The following is a 21,653-nucleotide window of genomic DNA, read 5'->3' on the forward strand; positions in this document are numbered from 1 at the left end:
TTATACTTGAGTATATACGGTATGTTAAAATTGTTTTAAAAGGCTCTGCGTGTGAGTGCTGTGGGCTAAATATTGCAGCTTACCAGAGGTGCCTCAGGAGAAAGGCCTGGCATTCCTCTGAGAGGTCACAGCAAACCAGACCAAACTCACCGCCATGGAGTCAATGCCAACACACCACATCCCTATCAGAAAGGGCAGCCGTGACACGGCAGGTTTCAGAGACTAACTCTTTCCCGACTACAAAGCCTTGTCTGTCTCCCTCGGAGGGGCTGGTGGTTTTACATTGCTGACCTCAAGGTGAGCAGTGCAGCCGTGTAACCACTAGGCCACCAGGGCTCCTGAAAGGTCCCACAGCCTGGAAACCCCTTTGGAGTTCAGTCTGCTTAACTCAGATGGGTGAGGTTAGCCTTCTCCAACTGGAGGATTACCTCCGGCTCCTGGAGGAGTACCTCGGACGGGTGCGGTCCTCACCCTTTTTTCCTAAGCCATGAGCCATGCACTGGAGCCCTGGTGGCGTAGTGGTTACGCTTTGAGTTGCTAGCCACAAGGTCAGCATTTCGAAAACACCAGGCGTTCAGTGCGAGGTAGAGGAGGATTACACCTTTGGAAACCCACAGGGGCAGTTCTCCCCTATCCTATGGGGTCTCTATGAGTTGGCATTGACCCGATGACAGTGAATTTTGAGGGGTTTTTTTTGGGGGGAGGGGTGGTAATCATACACTGGTTTATACTTCAGATGTGTTCAGAAGTGTTTCACTTGCTCCATGTGATGTGTAAACTGTGAGCACTTCCACAATATAAAATGCAGGCACGACAGATGGAAAACAAATCAGAGGTCTGCCAACAGTGCTGGGCCCGTTAAGGGGTGGGAGGCATAAAAGGACTGGAGAAGCACGGAGTGGAGGAAGTGAGGAGACAGGAGAGCCATGGGAAGAAAAAGAAGAAATTGTTTCAAAGAGAGGGACCAGGCAGCGGAGTCCATGCTGCGGACCTTGTGGCCGGGAGTGAAGTACATGTTTTCTAGCTGCCAAGGAGACCCACTGCGTAACCTTAACTGCACGGTGTTTAAAAGGGACCGTTAGTGAATTTGGGACCCAACACAAAGCACCCTTCGCCGAGTCGATTCTGATCCATGGTGACCCTAAGTAGCGTTTCCCAGACTGCTAAGGCTTTCTAGGATCAGACTGCCTCATCCCAAATGTCAAAAACTGAGCTTCACAATTAATATCCACTTAGAGACTGGAGCCCTCATGGTTTAATCGTTACATGTCGGGTTGATAACCACAAGGTCAGCAGTTTGAAACCACCTGTGGCTTCTTGGGGGCAGGAATGAGTCTTTTTCCTCTTGTGAAGATTTAGTCTCAGAAGCCCACTGGGCTAATTCTCCTCTGTCCTCCTCTGTCCTGGGGTCACTGTGAGTCAGCACCGGCTCAATGGCAGTGAGGTTTCCAGAGACTGAGTGGCTTCACAAGTCGTCTGCTGTGGTTCCGGGAAAGGAATGTTCAGTGGCGGCGGCAGGAGTTGATGATGGGAACGATACGTGCACCAGCAAGGGCACGAGGAGGAAAACACCTCAGAGGAAGCCAGAGGGATGAAGCACATTCGGATGCAGCAGAGAAGCTAGCAGGGAAAACAATGGTTGTGGGGGTCAGTCAGGTTCATGGCCAAATCATGCACTCAGAGTGCATGGGCACCCTTGAACTTACCACCAGTTCCAGGGGTGCACTCTTTTCAGGCTGAATTTGAGGGCTTCTGAAGGATTCACTGATGGCATCCATACTTTGATCACATAAATACTGAATTACCAAAGAATTTAAACTACTCCTTTTTTGAACAAGGAGCTTAAGAAGTAGCGTAGCTGTGGTGGGGCAGTGGGATACATTGTGGGGCTTCGAACCAGTCAGCAGTTCCAACCCACCAGCCACTCGGGAGAAACATGAGTAAATCCCATCAAGATTCATGACCTCAGAAATCCACCCTCCATCGAGGATGACAGTGAGTTTGGGTTGGAGGTTTTTCATTAGAACAAGTGGGAATTTTTTTCAAACACCTCAGTGCATACTTTGCTAAACTTAAGAATGTAAAACTATGACAAAAAACAAGGGCACTCCAGAGGTTCAAAGACTACCTGTAGCGTCAGGACTTGTTAGCTCAAAGGGCAGCCATGTGGAAGTATGTTGACATGTCCATCTCTGACTGCTCAAATGCTCAGCGAGGTGGGGGCAGTCATAGCAGCCCTGGTGGTGTACTAGTTACACGTTGGTAACCACATGGTCAGTAGTTCTAAACCACCTGTTGTTCCTCAGGAGAAAGACATGACTGTCTAGCCCCATGCTCAGACTATGAGTCTTAGAAACTCACACAGGGAGATCGACCCTGTCGTGTAGGGTCGCTGAGTCAGAATCAACTTGAGGGGAGTGAGTCTCCATCAGGAGTAGAAGCCTGCAGTGCTGGGTGGTGAACTTCTCCAAGGTTATTTCTTGTAAGCATTCGAATGAAGTTTAATGTAAAGTCAATGGAGAACCATTGCTTTTCTAATGACTCGTGTGTGGGGCGCAGGTTAACAACAAATGCGAGATGTCACAAGTCTTTTCATTTTTTTTTGGTTTATTAAAATAAAACTACACTTCTGTGGTTCGCACAATACATACAACAGGCACAAGAATCAGCCGACATTTCCAAAGAGGTTTCGCTCACAGAATCCCACAGCGTATTTTACAGTACTGTACAGTCATCCTTGTTACAGCAACCGCGCGTCTCTCTGTACAGTGGGCCAGCAGCTTGAACAGTTTCCATGGAGACATGCTAGCTCTGTAGCTGCTTAGAAAGATCAAAGTGTTCTTTCAAATACAATCATTAGTTTATATGAAACGAAGCAGTCAGACAGCAAGTCTCCAGTTCTTCAGCAGTGTTTTCAGACTGATAGAATTCCCCAAGAACCCCAGATTACATCTCCGAAACCTCAGTGATGGAGACCTTTCATTTCTAAACACTAGGACTGTCTGTGGGTCAAACTCTGCCGTCAGCGATGTGCAGGCTTCGCCTGTGCCTGAATTCAAACCCTCATTCTTTGCTGTAGCTAATCCTTGGGGTGCTTCTGCTCCCTGTAGCGAAACCCCAGGACCCTGGCTGGCCAATGTTCCCATCAACGGGAAAGGGAAGGGCTCTGGCCACCTGTGTTACCACACTCCCGTGCTTTCTGGCTCCCAGGAAGCAGCAGGCATCTGCTCAACATGCTTGCCATTTGATGCTACATGAACTCTGCCTCGGTGCCACCTGTCTGCTATTGCTCAGTGCCCTGGGGTTAATATGGTGTTTCCTAACACTGTCCATGGAGCACCAGGGAGAGAGAGGACATGTCCTGGGTCCCGGCCCAGCCTTATGAAAGGCCAGCTTCACCAGGCTCCTCACCAGGCACCCGGAGCCCTTGATGTGGCCCTCGATCCCTGGGAGTTTTCAGGAAGCAGACTCCTGGGCAACACTTTCACTACCAAACTCTGTGACCACCTGACAACTGCCACCCACCTCCACCCCCCAGGGCACTGGTGTCCCCTGGGGCACGATGGGAAAGTTTTTCTTCCTCCAGGTCTTTGAAAATTGCACCATCCGAGCTTGCGGTTTGCAATCCCCAAGTACCCATTCTCCACTGGCCCTGTGACTTCGGGGGAGTGAACGGCTCCGCAAAGGCAGGCTCGGGGGCTTTGTGGGGACAGTTCTACACTCCTGCCCCCGCTGGGTCTCCACCTTTGCTTCGCCTTACCTCTGAAGAGAGCCAGACTTCCGGCCCCTCTCCCAGATGACTTAGGACATTCTCATTAAAACAAACAAACAAACAAAACCCACCAGAGTGTCGTTTCACATTGCTTATTAGTTGTGTTAGTTTTTTGTTCTTCTTTTCTATTGGAATCACAGTTCCTCTCCCTGGAAGGCAGGCATCTCCATTTGCCAGAAAGGGAAGACAGTAAACTATCGTACGTGGTTGACAAGCACCTAGTCTGGTTACTCTTACAGAAAAGCCATCCGCTTTGGGAGGAAATGATCTGTTAGCAAAGAAGAGCTCCAGGAGCCAAACCAGGTGGCAACCGGGCCACCTCGGGGTGTGACACACGTCTGCTCAGTCATGCGGCACCGGCGGGCGAGCCGTGCGAGAATTAATGTCAGGGTCAGCTGGTCTGGGTGAGCATAACTTTGGTTGAGATTGTTCTTCCTTAAAAAACGGTTTTCGAAGCACCAGTTCGTTAGAAAAAGCGTGCATATTGATGCTCACAGTGACTTAAGAGAGGTGGGAGAGCTAGGGAGCTAGGGAGCCGGCCACTGCGTCCCGAAGCATCCCACGAGAGCGCTGGCAAACTAGCCGGCGCCAGAGAAGCCATTGCGCCTCAGCTCGGGCCAGCACAGCAGCAGCTCTGGAAGGAGAGGCAGGGCAGTGGGGGCCTCTGGGAGATCGGCTTCCCGAGAAAGGAGCACCCTGGGGAGGAAATCCCCAAAGGCAGGGCTCCAGCCTAGAGCAGTGGTTTTCCACTCTTGCTGGAAACCTGGGAACATGGGCTGGTGAGGGGAGAAGACCCCAGGTCCAGTCAAGGCTGCTTGGACACAGTAATTCCTGGGTCATGCCTCGAGGCCCTGTGTGGAGGCCGTGGATGGTATTTCAGACAGAGGATTGGAGCCAGGCAGGAGATGATCACAGGGGTACAGCATTATTGCTCCGAGGCTCATGTGCGTCATTTCATTCCACATGCAGTCCCCACCACTAACCCTTCCTCTCCGCAGCACTAGCTGGTCTACTTAGGCGATACTGTTAGTAGTTCAAACCCAAGCTTAGCAAAGAACAGATTTCATCCTCGGTACACCTAGATTAAATCCCAAGACGATATGCAACATTCATCGGGGGCAATTCTGAATTCCACAACGGCATGGAGTTAAGAGACAACTGTTACGAGAACATTTTCACATTACAAGATCCTGAAGAAATCACCATGATTACCACAATGCAGTAATAATTATGCTCCTTGCTCACAGAAAGGCACCTACCTGTTATGAACACTTCTCTTTTTTCATAATTATTTGCCACTCTGGGGCACTGGATTTAGGTACATAACCTACAAGATTTTTTTTTAAAGAACCGTGATTTTCCATCAAAGTTAAAACTCCAGAAATCTGACCACTTGCCGGCCAGCCGGACCACTGTGTATGGCGCACAGGATGTGTGCTGCACGACAGGTATGGGCACCAGGGCACCCAGACTGGGGAGCCAGCGCAAACCAAGTACCGAGGCTGGCACCCCCAGGTCGGGCGCCTAGGGCCAGAGCGAGGGCAGCTAACAGTCTATCAGCCAAGCTCATCAAGCCAGGACAGTGGCTCTGCAGGTGGGTGATTTCCAGGACACAGCTGGCTCCTGGGAGAGTTAACACTTGAGTTGGCCCAGGGGCTGGCAGGGGACACAGACAGGAAACAGGAGTGCGGGAGGGGGTCTCTGAATACTTGCTGGTCATTTAAAACTCAGTGGCACTTCTCTGGGAGAGCAAAGGTTTCTAAGGCCCGCTCTCTGGCAAAAACTGACCTTGACTCTGGCCAGCCAAATGTACTTCCCACTGAGAGCTGTTTGGTCACCAGGTCTTTCTTTCTGACCTAAACTCATGCTGCCTGCTGTCCTGCAACTCTTCAAAGACACTTCCTAGACCGAAGGCAGAGGGCAGCACACGGGGCTGGGGGATGGCACACCCCAGCCCACACGTGGCTAGACTAGAGAGCACATTGGGGTGGAAGGTGCTCCTGTGTAAAACACAGCAGTAACTATTGGCAAAAGGAAAGCTGGGAAAAGCCAAGTTGAGAAACCAAGAGCAAAAACCGCAGTGACCGGATGGTTTTTCCAAAGGAAGCACTAACCATTCATCGGGAGTGGGTCGCAGGAAGTGGCTGGCACAGCACACGATCTGGTGTGTGAGTTGTCAGGGCCAGCATACTGTGTCCATCACAGTAATTAGTCCTTGAACGTCATACTTAAAGTGGAAATCTTTAATAACCCCCCAAATAATTTATGGAGCCCTCACCTGGCCATCGGCAGATTATGATTTGCACATGGAGGCGCGTGGGGAGGGGGTGGCTGGGGGTGGCGAGAGAGCCGAGTGTTATTAGTAGGCGGCTGTGTCATTGCCGAGCTGGGACACTCACAGAGCCGCCCAGGGGAGAAGGCACTTGTCTTCCCAGAGGTCAGGTAGGGCCGGGCTGGGCCTGCCCAGTCGGCACCTTCAACCCTCAGTTGGAGGCCAGTGCCTTCGAGGCACGCGTCCTGCGTCCTTGGCTTGCGGAGGTGCCCGGGGCCACCTACAGCACCGCGAAACTCAGAATGTATTCCAGGAGCTTTTGCCGGTGGCACTGAGGTAGGAAGGTGCTGCTTAGTTCTAACACAGACACGCGCTTCTGCTTGGTTTCTTTGAAAACCTACGGAGAAAGTTGAGATGATTACGACCTGGGTGATGAAATGGTAGATTCCTGCCGCCAACCCTGAGACAGCAGGGGCGCCGTGTCCCCGGCTTGAAGTCTATGCCTGGGTGGTGTTGAGTGTGGCGGGGCTTTATGAGTGTAGGGATGGGCTGTATTTTGGTGGGGAATAATTCAGGTGACGGTGCTGCATTTTCAGTTGCACGTGAACATGAAATCACAAGGGTGCCTTCCAAGAGCCGCAAGGCCCTCAGTGACACTCGGTCCCAAGGGTAGGTCATGACAGGTCAATGACCTCTGAGGTGACTCCTAGTAATAGTGGGCAGTGCAAGACAACCACTGAGAACTGCCCGGAGTCACCCACACCTCTGCCAAAGCCACAACAGCCCGCTGCACACACTGGCCCTTGCTCTAGACCAGTGGATCTCAACCTTCCTCATGCCACGACCCTTTCCTACAGTTCCTCATATGGTGGTGACACCCCCCCAACCATAAAATTATTTTCATTGCTACATCATAACTGTCATTTTGCTACTGTTATGAATCGGGCGACCCCTAGGAAAGGGTCGTTCCACCCCCAAAGGGGTCAAGACCCTTTGAGAACTGCTGCCCTAGACCAACAGCTGGGAAACCAGAGAATTCAGAAACCTTCAAGTGAATCTGGATTGAGTGGGCTTCTCCTGCAATCTCCCCTCCCTCCAACCCGCAAAATGGGCTTGGAGACTGGCTGACCGGGCAGACCCTGCTTCCCTTCCCCCAGAGGCCACCTCGTCACAAAGGTGGCTCAAGCAGTAGACAGACACAGTGGATACAAGCTTTGATGCCCAAAGTGTTCGGTACCTACCCCAATATCCTTAAACATCTTCACGGCGTTCTTCACCAGGCAATACGTGGCACTCTCAGCTGCAGAGACAGAGAAAGAGTCTGTCGCGAGTCTGGGTCAGCGAAACACAGGGATCCCCATGGCCACAGTATGGGAGGCCGGAAGAGGGTTAGCGCAGGCCGCAGCGAGGGCTCAAACTACTTCTGCTGCTGCTTCAAGCCTACTGTAAGGAGCCTCGGGGCTGCAGTGGGTTACATTGCTAACCAAAACCTAGGTAGTTCGAATTCATCAACCGCTTCTTGAGGAAAAGATGAGGCAGTCCGTTAGGGTGAAAGATGGGCAGCAGTTTTACCTGTCTGGTCCTGTGGGGGTGGCTAAGGCGCCCTAGTGGTGCTTAGGCTTTAGACTACTAACAGTGACATCAGTAGTTCAAACCTACCAGCCAGTCCTAGGAAGATGAGGCCGACTGCTCCTGTCACGATCTACAGTCCCAGGCGCTCTGTAAGGGGCCCCAGTGGGACTGGACTCCCTGGCAGTGGCTATGGTTTGGTTCTTATAGGGTTGCTATTGACTCAGAACAATCATGAGGCTGGTGCAGGCCAGGCTGGGTTTCATTCTCTTGTACTTGGGGTCAGAACAACAATGAGTCGAATCCAACGCATGGCAGTGCATTTGAGTCTTAAACCTATTTTATCTTCTATTAAGAATAAAGAGAGGGAGAAAAAGAATAGAAAAAGAAGAAATGGGAGAGCAAGAAGGAAGGAGGAGAGAAGGGAACTGCATGAAACATCCACCCTGAGAGATCTGATGAAATCTAATCCCAGGTGTGAACATTAACTAGCTCAATGACACAAGTCCTCTCCTCTTTATGGTCAGGTGATTGCAACAAAACAGCACCAAGTGCTGCCCTGAAATGTTTCCACACTGCTGGATGGAGTAATCAACGGATACAACGCCTTCAAAGTTCTTGTCCCCGGGAGCTGGCAGTTCCACGCACAGATATATCTCCAACAGAAGTGAGTGCATACGTAGGTTCAAGCAGAGACACAGTTCAGCAATTCATAGCAGCACCAGCCATAGCAGCTCCACACCACCAGGACCCAAAGATCCATGAAGAGAATGAATACCTACAACGTGGCCCACAGTTAACCAATGGAGTGGGGCTGAAGACTGGCAAGAATGAATACGCTACAAGGACACGCAACAACACGAAGGAGTCCCACAAGCAGTGGCTACGTGAAAGTGGGGGGGAGAGGTCCACATGCGTTCAGAACTGAGTCCAGTGTCCCTTAGCTAGCCAATGTGGTATACAATCTATAGAACACACAAGAAGCAGGCATCAAACATCAGTTATCGGGTTAGAAAGGAGCCCTGGTGGTGCAGCAGTTAAGTACTCAGCTATAACCGCAAGGTTAGCAGTTCAAACCCACCCAGCTGCCCTGCTGAAAAAGACCCGGAGATCGAACTATGTCCTTAAAGACCACAGCTCTGAAACGGCTGTGGGGCGGTTCTACTCTGTTCCACGGAGTTGCTGTGGGTCAAAAGCGACCCAATGACTCTTCACCACACCACAATCGTGTTAGAGGGTAGGATGACTCTGTGTCTTTCCAGTGTTCTACAGTGAGCAGGTTTCTGCTATCAAAAGAACAGTTATTAAAAAAAAAAAAGGAGGTGGTGACTAACGTACCGTACACAGCCACGTTTCTTTCTGTTCTGGTGATCATGTATTTGTGCAACTTCTGCAGATACTCGGGTTCCGGCACGGGGCCGCTGAAGTTGTGAACAAAGACGGCAGCGGAGCTGTAGGCCTCCAGCAGAGGCCCGAGCAGCCTCTGTAAGAAGGTGATGAACTGCTGGTGCTCCTTGGATTGGCTCACCTGGGGAAGACAGGAGAGGCGATGAAGTCCCCAGGAAGGGACGCTGGAACAAAGCCCCCGGCCCTGCCCCCACCCCGGGACTCAGGAAGGCGTTGCTCTAACCCAGATCCAAAGAGAGCAGCAGAAGCATGCTTTTACAGTCTGTGAGGCTCAGGGTCCTACAACGGCTGAGAAGAAACTTCCAGAATGGAATGGCAACACAGTAACCTATTGCAGTCACGGAGGTGGCTGATGCAGAGGCTAGACAGACAGGCTTTGAAACCTGGTTTCAACAGTCACTCCCGGGCTCCACACCATGGGCCTGAACCCCTGCAATCAACTCCATTCTCCCCCAGCCCCCATGGCCCACACCCTGGGGCCTTCAGCTCCCAGTCCAGCACTGTGGGGGAGGGTCTTGCCCCAACCACAACACAGTTCAGTCCAGCCCCAATCCCAAAGCTAAGCATCATCACACCCGAAATAGGAAAAAGAGTTCCTAAACACCATTGGGAACCTCTGCCCCACTGCAGAGCGCCATCCACGGATGGACCCTGGCTTGCGCTCTGTAGGGCTCATCAATACTAATTTCTGAAGATTGCAAATTAGCTCACTTTCTGAATCGGGGGAAATCGATTTTTTTAAAACCCCACTTCCGCCCCCTGCAAATGGATTTCTGACATGAAAGCAGAAAGTATGAAATTTGGGCAGGTGGACAGGGGCGGGGTGAGGGGCGGGGCAGGGGCTGAGAACGTTCAGAGAGCAGCCAAGGGGCGGTGCGCACCGCCAGGCCGATGGCAGCAGCACCCTCTTCACTGTTGTCCCTGGTCTCGGTCTCTGTTGTCCCTCCGTTTCACCACCTCCAGCTTTGTTGGTGATGAAACGGAGACTGCCTGGCTAGGAGCGGGGGCCCGTGTGAGGGAGCAGGTATCTAAGAGGGGGCTTCCCGAAGTTCGCAGCAAAAGGGAATTTTCCCCATGAACGTCTCTCAGCCCCACATGTTCCTGCCGTCTGTTCCAAGGGTCAGTGACGTCACACTGGTGCCCCCATTCATAAGTGCAGACCCCGGTTTCCGTCCTCCTTTACCCAGACTGCGTCAGCATCTGAGCGGCTCGCTGACCTCCAGCAGCTTAGAAGTCACCGCTGTCCCAGTTTATGAAAACCTCCTGATTTTGCGGCAAAAGAACCCTGCACAGATGCACAGCCCCGCCCCCACCCCACACCCCGCCCGGCGCCGCCGCTGAGTACCTTCAGGTAGCAATCTCGCTGCTCTTCCCCGAAATCGCTGTCTTCATCTTCCTCATCACTTCTCCAAGACATAGGTTCCGGAAGCTTCTTGTCCCACTGCTGCTCAGCGAGACCAGGACTAATGTCTTCCTGGTCATCTTGCTATGCCAAGGAGATGACCGAGGGTAATGAACAGGCCCCTGCCCTGCGCCCCCCTCAGCCCAGCCTGTCCCAGCTCCTGCCCAGGGGCCCAGCCTCGCGCATTCCAGGAGCAGGGAGGAAGGGGTGGGGGAGCGGGGGTCTGAAGAGGGCAGCAGAACCATTCCGAGTGACACGGTCTTGGTGCGCTGTGAACACCCACGGGACCCTGGGGGCGGCGCCCCGCAGTGAGCAGAAAGTAAGCCATGGACTTGACTGAGTAACAATGTATCCGTTCGGACCTACGTTCCAGCTAAGGAGAAAGCTCCGTGCATGTGGGCCGCAAGCAGAGCTGTTCCCTTCCTCCCGTCTCCATCGGACCCTGACTGCCCGGCCAAATGGGAAGTCGGCGAAGGTGGGCAGGGGAAGACCAGGACTCCACAGAAAAGGGAATGAAGGGCACTACCGGTCCTCTTACCTCCGCCACGGTGAGGATGCCGTACTGGATGAACTTGCCGACCGTGTCGTGGCAAACTTGGTAAAATGTCTGGCAGGGCTGAGAAGAGGCATTGGCATGAAAACATCAGGGATCAAGCCGCTGTTTTGTGGAAGCCCAGGTGTGCAAGGTAGCTGCCAAATGCTCCCATCCAAGCACCATGACTCTCTCCTGGCAGAACCCACCTCACTGCAGGACGGAGCACCTGGAGCACCAGCCCCTACCCAGGGTGTCCAAGCTCGAGTCTCTCTGCCACAGGGAGCCGGGCGCTGCTGGCTGCCCGTCAGGCCCCGGCACTCCCTGCCTTTTCTTTGTAGGGCCAGACCCCAGCAGGAGCCATTGCTGGTAATCACCATACCCACAGGAGATCCAGGACAAGGACTCGTCCATCTAGGGCAGTGGTTCTCCACCTTCCTCATGCCACCACCCTTTCATACAGTTCCTCATGTGGTGGTGACCCCCAACCATAACATCATGTTCGTTGCTACTTCATATCAGGCATTTTGCTACTGTATGAATCGTCATGTAAATATCTGACAGGCAGGATTTATTTTCATTGTTACAAATTGAACATAATTAAAGCATAGTGATTCATCACAAAAACAGTATGTAATTAAATATTGTGAAATATATATTTCTAAGTACAAATAAATGAAAATTTGTCTTGAAGCATGGTGTAGCATGGGGGTAGCCGTCTTCACTCCGGGTATTCGTAGGGGGGTGTATCTGCATGGGGGCGGACTCGCCTGGAGATGGATAGAGGAGCGGTGTCTTAGTTCCTAAGACCATAGGAAATATGTGTTTTCTGATGGTCTCAGGGGACATCTGTGAAAGGGACGTTTGACCCCCAAAGGAATCTCGACCCACAGGTTGAGAACCCCTGATCTAGGCAGTCCTAAGTGAGCCCATCCCCCTCTCCACACTGCCACCTTGTGTCTATGCAAAACCAATTCCCCAGGCAGGGCCCAGGATACAGGTATTCTAATACGTCCCAACAGACGAGCACATAAATCAGAATTCAAATGATATCTGAATTCTAGTGGCTGAGCGGGGGAGAAGCTGGGAACTAGCCCTCTTCTGCCTCGTGTGCATGACTGACTTCCTTCCCGATGAAGGCTCATGCAGATGGCAACAGAAGCCAGTGAGGGATCAGTCAGACAACCCGCTGGCACGGAGTCGATGCCAGCTCACAGCCATCCTACGGGACTCACAGGAGAACTACCCCTGCCGGTTCCCCACACTATTAACTGTAGGAAGCCCCGCCTCTCTCTTGTGGGGCGGCTGGTAGTCTCCAACTGCTGACCCTCGAAGCCCAACTCAAAACCACTCTGCCACTGGGGCTCCCGTAGCAGTCATAAAAGGGAAGTTAAAAACAAAACGTGGGGTTCATATTAGGGTTAAACTTCGCGTGCTGACGGTGGCTGTCAACTTCCTCGCTTGTAAAATGGGGGGGGGGCAGGGTTTGTAAGGCTCTTCCTGACTCTTATCTTCTGTGGTAGATATATAATTGTTTGCCAATTTAAGAATTAAGAGTGTAGGGTGGATTCTAGCTTGTCAATCAGATCATAGTCAATGAGGCCTCTGTGTGGCATGGCCTGCTCCTGAGAATTCTGAGAAATCCAGTACTTCTTCCTTGGAGATGGGAGACTCTGCTCATGCCCTGGGAGACATAGCAGCTGACAAGACACATGCACCCACCCTGATGCAGAGACCCCTGCCAGTGCTGAGATGTTTCCAACGACACTGGATCCAAGGACTTTCTACCCACTGGCCTGTGATCTTCTACTTTCGGCATCATTACATGTGTTTCATGAGTCTGAAGTGGACTTTATAAATTGATATCAAACATATGGGCTAGTACGGACTTATGGACTTGATCTGGACAGGACTGGGCTGTTTTCTCAATGTTCAATTTCTCTTGTATATAAACCTCTTTCTTATACACAAATGTATGTGTCATGCATTTGTTTCTCTGGTCTACCCAAACTAACACATCTCACACGTCGTCGAGCATGGAAACTCTTTGCTAGCCTTCGACCCAGGGCCTTGTGACCACTAATTTATCGGCCAGTGGATCGGGTTGATAACATTAAGTCATCTGTCGTGGGGCTCCCCTCCGGTTCCCTCCCATGAAAGGCGACCTGAGGCAGAGATCCAGATAGCAAACCGAAAGAGGTAATCCATGGCCCCCACCCAGCGGTGCCACCACTGGCCTGGTGGCCACTGAAGCTGTAAAGCTTCAAAATCGACAAGGAAAAGACCATGATGGGGCTTGTGCCGTCCAGCAAAGAAGAGGCTGGAAGGACAGCAAGAAGCAGCACAAAGGGGCGCCACTTACGAGCGAGATGGTGCCTTCGTTCGAGAGCAGGTAGCACAGGCTGGTGGCCTTCTGCACCAGCTGCTCCTGGCTGATCAAGCTGGGAGGGGCGCCGGCAGGCCCCCTGGGGGAGCACCGCTTGTTCAGAATGGCATACAAGCTGCAGGCTGTGGATATAAAAGCAGTGAGGCCCCTCGGCTCTCGCTCTCCGAGAAAAAGCTCCAGCGGGTGCAGACACCGTGGATTATTCGAACCAAGTTCTAACGCATGAAAGACGAGCTTCAGGGGCAGGAGGAAATTGAAGCCAAAACACCCTCAATGCTCCTTTCTCAGGATTCCATGTGGCTCTATCCCACACACCCCATCCACCCCACACACGTGAAGCACTTCCGGGGCCCAACCTACCCATGATGGCCTCCATGATAAAGACGTGGAGCACGCCGTTGCTGTAGAAGTTGAGCTCGAAGACGCACGGCACGGTGGTGTTCGGGGTGATGAAGAACTCGTCGCTCCGGCTGGTGTGGGTGATGGTGACGCAGTTCCCCAGCAGCTGGATGGCATGCATGACCACGTCTTCGGAGTTGCCCGAGAAGCCCAAGTCAAAATCCCGCGCCAGGACCTCCTCCTTCATCACGAAGAAGTCTTCGACCAACGTGGACAGATCGATTCCCTAGAGAGAGGGGCAGAAGTGGGCTCGGGATGGCGGAAGACACCCTTTCCCAAAAGGCCAGCATTCTCAGAATACGGCCTGTAGCTCGTGCTTGGCACCTTCAGAACCGGGACCGGGACCGGGACCCGAATGTAGGGCGAGTCACCAGCGATGTCCCAGGAGGTGTTCCCGTACCAGAGGGCACGCTAGCCATCGTGCATGCGGTGGGCACCGAAGAGCTCAAGGACAAGTCGGGGTGCTGAGTTTGGGGGTAGAATTGCCCTCATTTTGCATGCTGACTTGACAAATCCTTACGTGGGGTCTGTTTCCGAGGGGGGGTTCCCAGGTTCATGGAAAAATGGAATGAAAAGAGAATGGAATTTTCCACAAACTGTTAGAGGCCCCCTCCTGTTGACACGGTGCTTGGGCTTGAGACTGTGAACATGACAGCCAGTCTTTCTCGGGAAGCGTGTGGTGGGAGGGCAGAGAGTAGATCCGACCTCACACAGCAAACAGCTGGGCAGCTATTAGCTCGCAGGGCACTCAAAACGTGCCAATGAATGGGCCTTTTTAACATTAGCTGCCCTCCCCAGTGATTGTCTTATGGCCCCACGGGCTAGTAAGCAGGCTCTCTTTTTTAGCGGGGGTGGTGTCTTTTTCAAATGTGGAGTTTCAGACTCCTGTGGGCAGGGTCCTTTCCATCTGCTACTCTTTACACCTGAGGGTTCTGACCATTTCCTTGGCTGACGGAACACCCTCGCGCTCCCCACTGACCTCCGGGGCCCCGCAGACATACCTGCCTGTGCCTGTAGAGGAGCAGGCAGGCCACGATGTGTGTAGACATAATGGCACAGGATTTGCTAGCAGCTGCACGGGAGAAACAGGCTTCGGTTAGACACCTTTTCATCAAAACTGCTTCGAATGCTTTTAGAAACGAGGCTGCAACAATCCTCGGTACTGGGAGCTGGAGGGGTGAGGAGACCAGTCCTGCCGCGTGACATCGAAGACAGAGTCGAACGACGCCTGGCCTGGCTTCAAAGGAGCTGGACGGTGGGAGTTGGCTGCCCAAACCCACTCTCGATATGTATTTGGACTTGTTTGATTGGCCTTGCCGTAATTATTTGGAGTGCTTTGGGGCAAGATTCTAAAAAAGTTTATCATCCTCTTCCCACGGTTTTTCCCTTTCCTTATCTTGGTTACCGCATAGGGGGCAGAATACGGCATCCCCCTCCAGGAAATAACCCAAAGAGAAATAGAGTTCCTGGCCCTGATTTACCTTATACGAGGGCTTACAATGAAAATGGCATAAGAATAGTTAACAAAGAAGGTGTACAAGTTCCTTTTAGTAGTTTAAGTTTTATGGAAAGGTCAGCAAGAGGAGGGCCTCCGTGATATTTGAAGTCCACTGAAGCAAAGCTACCTATTGTGAGGCAACTCATACCTTGGTACAGAAAGACTTTTGGGAGTTTAATTTATGAGAACCTAGTGGAAAAGTAAGAACAAGAAATGAAAGCCTTAGAGGAACAGCCTAAGAAAGAACAGAAAGAACAGCCAAAGCCTGTCAAGTAATTTTTGATAATGAAATGTATTAATGCGTTATTGATTTCATAGTTAGAACAATGCGCCCTAGTTGGATGAAGTGTGCTCAGTTATTGTTAGAAGGTTTATGTCTATCACCCTTGTAAGAGAAAGTTTTAGTTTCAAGATGTACTAATTTTTAACCAAGAATTATGATGTGATTGATGTAACTTGTTACGGTCTTGTGGCCTGAGAATTTCCTAATGTATGATCTCAAACCATAAGCTTTAAGCCAAGAAAAAGAATATATAAGTTGAAGCTTTGCATGAATAAAATTGGAACAGTCACTGAAGCCTTTGAGTTGTAAGATTTCTGTCTCCCACTCGTCGAAGCTTTACCCACCTAGCAGGGGACCCGAACCCGCTGCAGCTGGACCGCGGCAGAGGGGGGATTTTGATCTACATTTCGTGTCCTTTTCCAATTCTTCAATGCTGAGAACAGGTTCTTTTGGGAATCTAGGTTTTCAGAGGAGCTGAGAGAGATAGCAACTCCACGGGGGAGGAGAGGAAGGGGTGTTGAGTGTCTGAAGCACACAGGGACAGTCATGGGGAGGGACAGGAGGCCCTGCCTGCCTGGGCTCAGCTTGGGCCGGCTCTGTTGCTGTGGGCTTTCCCTCTCTCACAGCACTGCACTGCAAGCTGAAGACCAGTTCTGTAATCAGCTCACTCACTGCAGGGCACTGCCACCTGAGCTCCTGGTACCTAAAGGGCCCCGACAGGAGCAGAACTTTTGGAGGAAGGAGCCATTCATTATGCAATCTGGATTTCCCCATAGATGAGACAAAAGTTTCATACCTACATTCGTGACATTAAAATAAGCCTGGGATGAGTGGGGAATGAAGTATGGAACCACTGGCCTAGACCCTGTCACACCAGCGAGTTCAACGAAACAAGCTCGTGAGCAAAAAAAAAAAAAAAAGGGGCCAGGAATCATTTTGGCAATACCCTTGTGAGAAACAAAGAAAACAGAACTTTTAAAATGGAAGCACTACACAAGTGCCTACTGGGTGACGGATGCTGATTATTTTCTTCACACTAGATGGCACTGAGTTGGGGCTGACCCATTATTTGAAGTCTCGACAAGGGCGTCTGCTTTTCTAATCCCTACACATCACCACCCACTTTCAGGTGATAAGCCCAGGAAGCGATCAAACCAATCTGCCTGTGTTCCGAAGCCTGTACAGCCTGCCTGCCCTGAACACCAGCCTGAATCGGCACTGCGGGCATAGAACGGGTGATTCAACTTACTAAACAGTATGTGCTCCGCCAGGTTTGCGATCAGCCTTCTTCGGAATGATTCATCGATTGCATTTCTGGATTCATTAATGGAAGTGTCTGTACCTTCATCAGCAGCATCATTGGGTCTAAAAAATAACAAGGCTCGGACATCTACAAGCCCTCCTTGCACACATCAAACTATACGGGACTCGGGTATATGTGCAATGCACACATGTTCTAAATGCAGCCCAGAAATAGGTTGTGTCTGTGTGCCTTCCACAGGCTCTCCTGGGTGTAGCTTTCCCGTTGCTATTGTTTCTAGGTGCCGCGGAGTCAGTTCTGACTCCCAGCAGGCCTATGTACAAGAGAAGGAACCACCCCGGTCCTGCACCATGCTCACAGTGATTCTGCTGTTTGAGCCCACCATTGCAGTCATGGTGTCACTCGATCCTGCCCAGAGCCTTCCTCTTTTGTGGCTGTCCCTCAGCTTCACCAAGCATGATGTCTTCCTCTGAATCCTGTTCTAAAATCCATGTTAGCTAGTATAAATGAATCGTGTTTGCGGACATTTTAAAGGCACGGTGCCCTGCTTTACACAGGAAGAATGTATCAAGTGAGAGATGCACTTTATAATATTTCTAAAAACTCAATGTTTCTATACATATTAAAGAAGAGTCTACTATTGTACTTCTCTAATAGTTCTATTTGAATTCTGAAAAATTCAGATAAAGAGACTATTTTATGTGCTCCTTTATATAAAACATGTATAACTGAAATCCTGCCCAAAGCTGTTCAAAACATTGAGCAGCATAAGTGAAATGAGAAATGATTGTATAATAATAATTTATAATTATGATCAAATATGTAAATATAAGTGGTATTTTATATGACATTGGTTTGATTATATGAAAATTATTACATGATAGTCACAAATAATCAAAATTCTCTAGGCTAATATGAAACATTTCAATAGTTTTTGAGACAAAAATTAAAAGTCTAACAAAGTGAGGAAGGGAACTCATAAAATGCACATTCTTTGTAAAGTGAAGCTGTTTTTCTGTTTCACACACACACACACACACACACACACACACACACACACACACTGTTTTCTAGTTGAGCTAGGCATCAAAATGTCCAGGAACCTTACCTTGAGGGAAATATAGCCGGCAGCAGGGCTTGATCCAAAGAAAGGGGCGCACTCACCGGTTTCTGACTTTGGCTTTCTAAATACTCCTGGTGGGAAAATTGGAACGGGACCATTTACTCACACTTTCATATCAACATATAAATTATGACTCCATCATCAAAAGTAAAATTTTAAAAAGACCTTTTATAAAATGCAATATAGATGATGAAGCACCAGAAGCATGTTCCTGCATCCTAAAGATTAACTAGAGAAGTAAAAAGTGATTCATAGACTGTTAATAAGCATTCAGTCTATGTACTACTTATGTAAATGTAAGTAACAGGATATTCTTGATTTAAAATTCAGGGGGAAAGTTTAACATGTCTCACATCTTCATGAACAACTCGTCTGGCAACCCAAATACTTGTGGCAATGATCATCAACCCAGTTACAGTTTCATAAAGAAACCGGCAGCCCAGGAGTAGCATCACGTTCAAAGTACCCTCAATTGAAAAGTAAACCTTAATAGCACTGAGAAGCTGTACAATGGTTCTTGTTTTTATTTTTTTTAATTTTTAAATGGTGAGAAATGAGGTTCTTAAAAGCTTAAAGCACCCAAGGTCAGAAAGCCTGGTGCACAGAGCTAGAAAGCTAGAATCAGGTGATATACATCCAAGAAGGCAAGCTGAAGGAGAAGCAGGCTCTCTTCCTTATCCCTGGACTCCCACCCCTCTCATCCAGCCCCCTATTTCTCTTCTTAATCAATGAGGAGATCTTAAACCTGGCGTGGGGAGCCCCACTGGTGTGGTGTTTTCACGCTGGGCTGTGATCTGCATGGTCGGCAATTCAAAGCCAGCAGCAGCTCCGCAGGAAAAAGACTGTGACCGGTACAGTCTCAGATGCCACAGGGCTTCTCTCGGAGTCAGCACTGCCCTGATGGCAGGGAGAGTTGACAAAAACCTGAATGTTTAAGGACCTCAGAGACCGGCACTCCCGAGTTTTTCGATAAGAACCAGCATCAGTCCAGGGGCAATACGTACTGGATGCCACAAAACCAGCTCGGGCATCGTTCTAGATTGTCAGTGTTACCCCAAGTTCTGAAGGCAGCGGTTCTCAACCTAGGGGTCACGCCCCTTTGGGGGTCGAATGAGCCTCTCACAGGGGTCACCTGATTTATAACAGTAGCAAGGTGAAGTATCAACAAAAATAATTTTATGGCTGGGGTAGGGGGGGTCACCACAACACGAGGAACTGAATTAAAGAATCCCAGCATTAGGAAGGTTTTGAACCACTGTTCAAAGGGAAATATTTATGATTCTCCCCCCCCCCATTAGAAGCAATTTTCAGACACAACAGGGGCCACCTTGATCTAAGTTCAAAATTCTTGCGACTTAGAAATGAAAACAGCAAGAGACGTTGAGCCTAGCACTTCCCAAGAGTGATCAGTCCATGCTCCTTGGTCCATTGCCGTACTCTTGGAAGAGTCCTGGATTCCAGGGAAAGGAGTGAAGAGGCGGGGCCGTGGAAAGGTGGTGGGATCCAGGACAGCAGCACGTCTCCGGACTTCAGCCCCATTCTCCGCCGCAGGACTCACCTTTAAGGAAAACGGCTGGGCAAAATCCACTCGGACGCAGCCATAGTTTTTCCGTAACATTCGGATCACACCTCGTGCAACGCTCCAGAGGCTTTCGTTCTTCTTAGGCTTGCCCTGAAACCCAATTTTGAAAGATCAACGCGCTGAGAAATCAAGGTCACCCAGGCACACACACAAACGTTCTTTATTACAAAGAATTTTTTAGATGCTAAAGGTACTAAGACAGGCAGCTACGTCATCAAAGGGGTTCAGTCAAGGTAAAGCTCAGCATCTCACAGGCATTCCTTTAAGGGGGACATTCCCATCACGGAAAAAAAAAATTGCAGTGGCAAATGAAGGAAGGCTCCAATGCCCTAACCTGCTTGTCAGATAAAAATCAAATGTTGTCAAAGAAGCCACTTCTGAGGTCTGATCAACACCAGGGTCCAAGCGCCTATCAAGTGAACAGCACAGTGACTTCGGAGTTGGTTCCTCCTTGATTAACCCTGTATCGGAGATCTGATATGTAAGAGACACGATGGCAGCCTTATGCTGAATTCCTAGGACAGTCAGGGTGAGCACGGTACACCCTGAGGAGAGACGCTTTCAACCCAGAGAGACATGTGCCAAGTCTCCTGCCAGAGATGCAGCTGAGAAGCCAGCCTTATCCCTTAGTTCATAGGGCGACCAATTTCAAAGTGCCCTTGTTTGGACAATAAGTCTAACAAATGTCTCGCCCAAGCCTCCTGCCCTAGATAAGGAGGCATCTAAATCTGCCCCCCAATATGGTGCCGCTAGCGGGTGGGAGAGGGAAACTGGTACAACCACTTGAGACAACGGTCTGGAAGTGTGTACCGAGGTAAACATACATACACTTTCTGACCCATCCCTTCCACACCTAGGAGCACGCCAACAACATGCATCCGCCGGGTCATCCAGACACATAGGAAGAACGATCATTGCCCAAACTGGAAGCAAATGAAATTTTCTTCTCAGCAGTACCAAACACTAAACCCACGGCCACTGAGGCAATACCGACTCATGGGGACAGCAGGATGGGTACATTGTGGCTTCTTTATACACGGGGATTCTGTGCAGCTGTGCAAAGGGAAGGAACTGCAACTATGTACAACAGCACCGGGGAATCGCATGAGCCAAAGACGTCAGCCAGGCGCACACGCACACGCGCACACACACACACTGCATTATTCTGTTTGTATCCACCAAGACCATCGAGTGCATTCTGACTCAGTGACCCTATAGGGCAGAACAGAACTGCTTCTTAAGGTGTCCCAGACTTTGCACACGTCATCACACCAAAAACTCACTGCCGTCGAGTCGACTATAGCAACCTTTTAGGACAGTGTCGAGTTTCCAAGACGGTGACTCTTTATGAGAGGAGAAAGCCTCATCTTTCTCCCGAGGAGCACCTGGGGGTGCTTTTGAACTGCTGAACTCCCAGTGAGCAACTCAATAAGTAAACTGGGCTACAGGAGCAGACAATTCTACAGTAGGGCTGGTGGGTTTGAACCCCTGGCCTCATGGTTAGCAGCCCAATGTTAAAGGCACCATGCCACCGAGGCTCCGATTCCATTTCAGTGGAGGTAAAAAATGAACAAAATTAGCCTATGAAGTTCAACATAAGGCTAGTGTGGGGCCCTTGAGGGGATGGTGATAGGTTCAAAGGGGGCTCCCAGGGTCCCGGTGACACTGCACCTTGATGTGGGGGGCACTTCCACTTCACCCTGAAAAGTCAGGCTACCCACTTATGATTTCTGCACACTTCCATACCGATTAGTTCAACCAACATTTACTATAAAAAGAACCAACCCTCCTCACATCAATCTGGGGTTGCTTTGCTGACAGAGTCCTGCCAGAGCTCTGGGCCCAACTGTAAAACGGCACCGAAGCAGTCCCGCTGCCCTCCAGCTGACTCCGACTCACAGGACCCCACGCAGCCGAGGAGCGGCTGGTGGATTTGAAGTCCAGTGCTTATCTACACACCACTACCCCCCACCCCACCCCCACCTCTTCCATAGCAGTCCTGAGAAAGCAAAACCCCATATCCCTCCAGTATGGAGACAGCAGCACAGTGGCCAGTGCGCGTCTATCTCCTGAGCCCAGGACCCAAGCCAGTACTGATAAATCAAGTCATGTGCTTCCCCCAACAGGGGGCCTCGGGGTTGCAGGGGTTAAGGACTCAGCTCCTCAT

General features: G+C 50.4%; 1 protein-coding gene across 1 annotated transcript in view; it reads right to left on the minus strand.

Annotated features, from left to right (window-relative positions):
• Positions 1–2,589: 2,589 nt before the first annotated feature.
• Positions 2,590–21,653, minus strand: part of GPAM (glycerol-3-phosphate acyltransferase, mitochondrial) — a 36,615-nt gene continuing 17,551 nt past the window's right edge. Inside the window, exons 11-21 of the mRNA XM_075533544.1 lie at positions 19,463–19,576; positions 17,890–17,975; positions 16,770–16,885; positions 14,741–14,811; positions 13,701–13,965; positions 13,317–13,462; positions 10,961–11,038; positions 10,366–10,506; positions 8,952–9,141; positions 7,286–7,344; positions 2,590–6,441 (exon numbers count right to left, since the gene is read on the minus strand). Coding sequence (XP_075389659.1) covers positions 6,325–6,441; positions 7,286–7,344; positions 8,952–9,141; positions 10,366–10,506; positions 10,961–11,038; positions 13,317–13,462; positions 13,701–13,965; positions 14,741–14,811; positions 16,770–16,885; positions 17,890–17,975; positions 19,463–19,576 — 1,383 coding nt within the window. The 3' untranslated portion in view covers positions 2,590–6,324. The remainder of the gene's footprint in view (positions 6,442–7,285; positions 7,345–8,951; positions 9,142–10,365; positions 10,507–10,960; positions 11,039–13,316; positions 13,463–13,700; positions 13,966–14,740; positions 14,812–16,769; positions 16,886–17,889; positions 17,976–19,462; positions 19,577–21,653) is intronic.

This window comes from Tenrec ecaudatus, chromosome 16, assembly GCF_050624435.1.
Source record: "Tenrec ecaudatus isolate mTenEca1 chromosome 16, mTenEca1.hap1, whole genome shotgun sequence".
Lineage (NCBI taxonomy): Eukaryota > Metazoa > Chordata > Mammalia > Afrosoricida > Tenrecidae > Tenrec > Tenrec ecaudatus.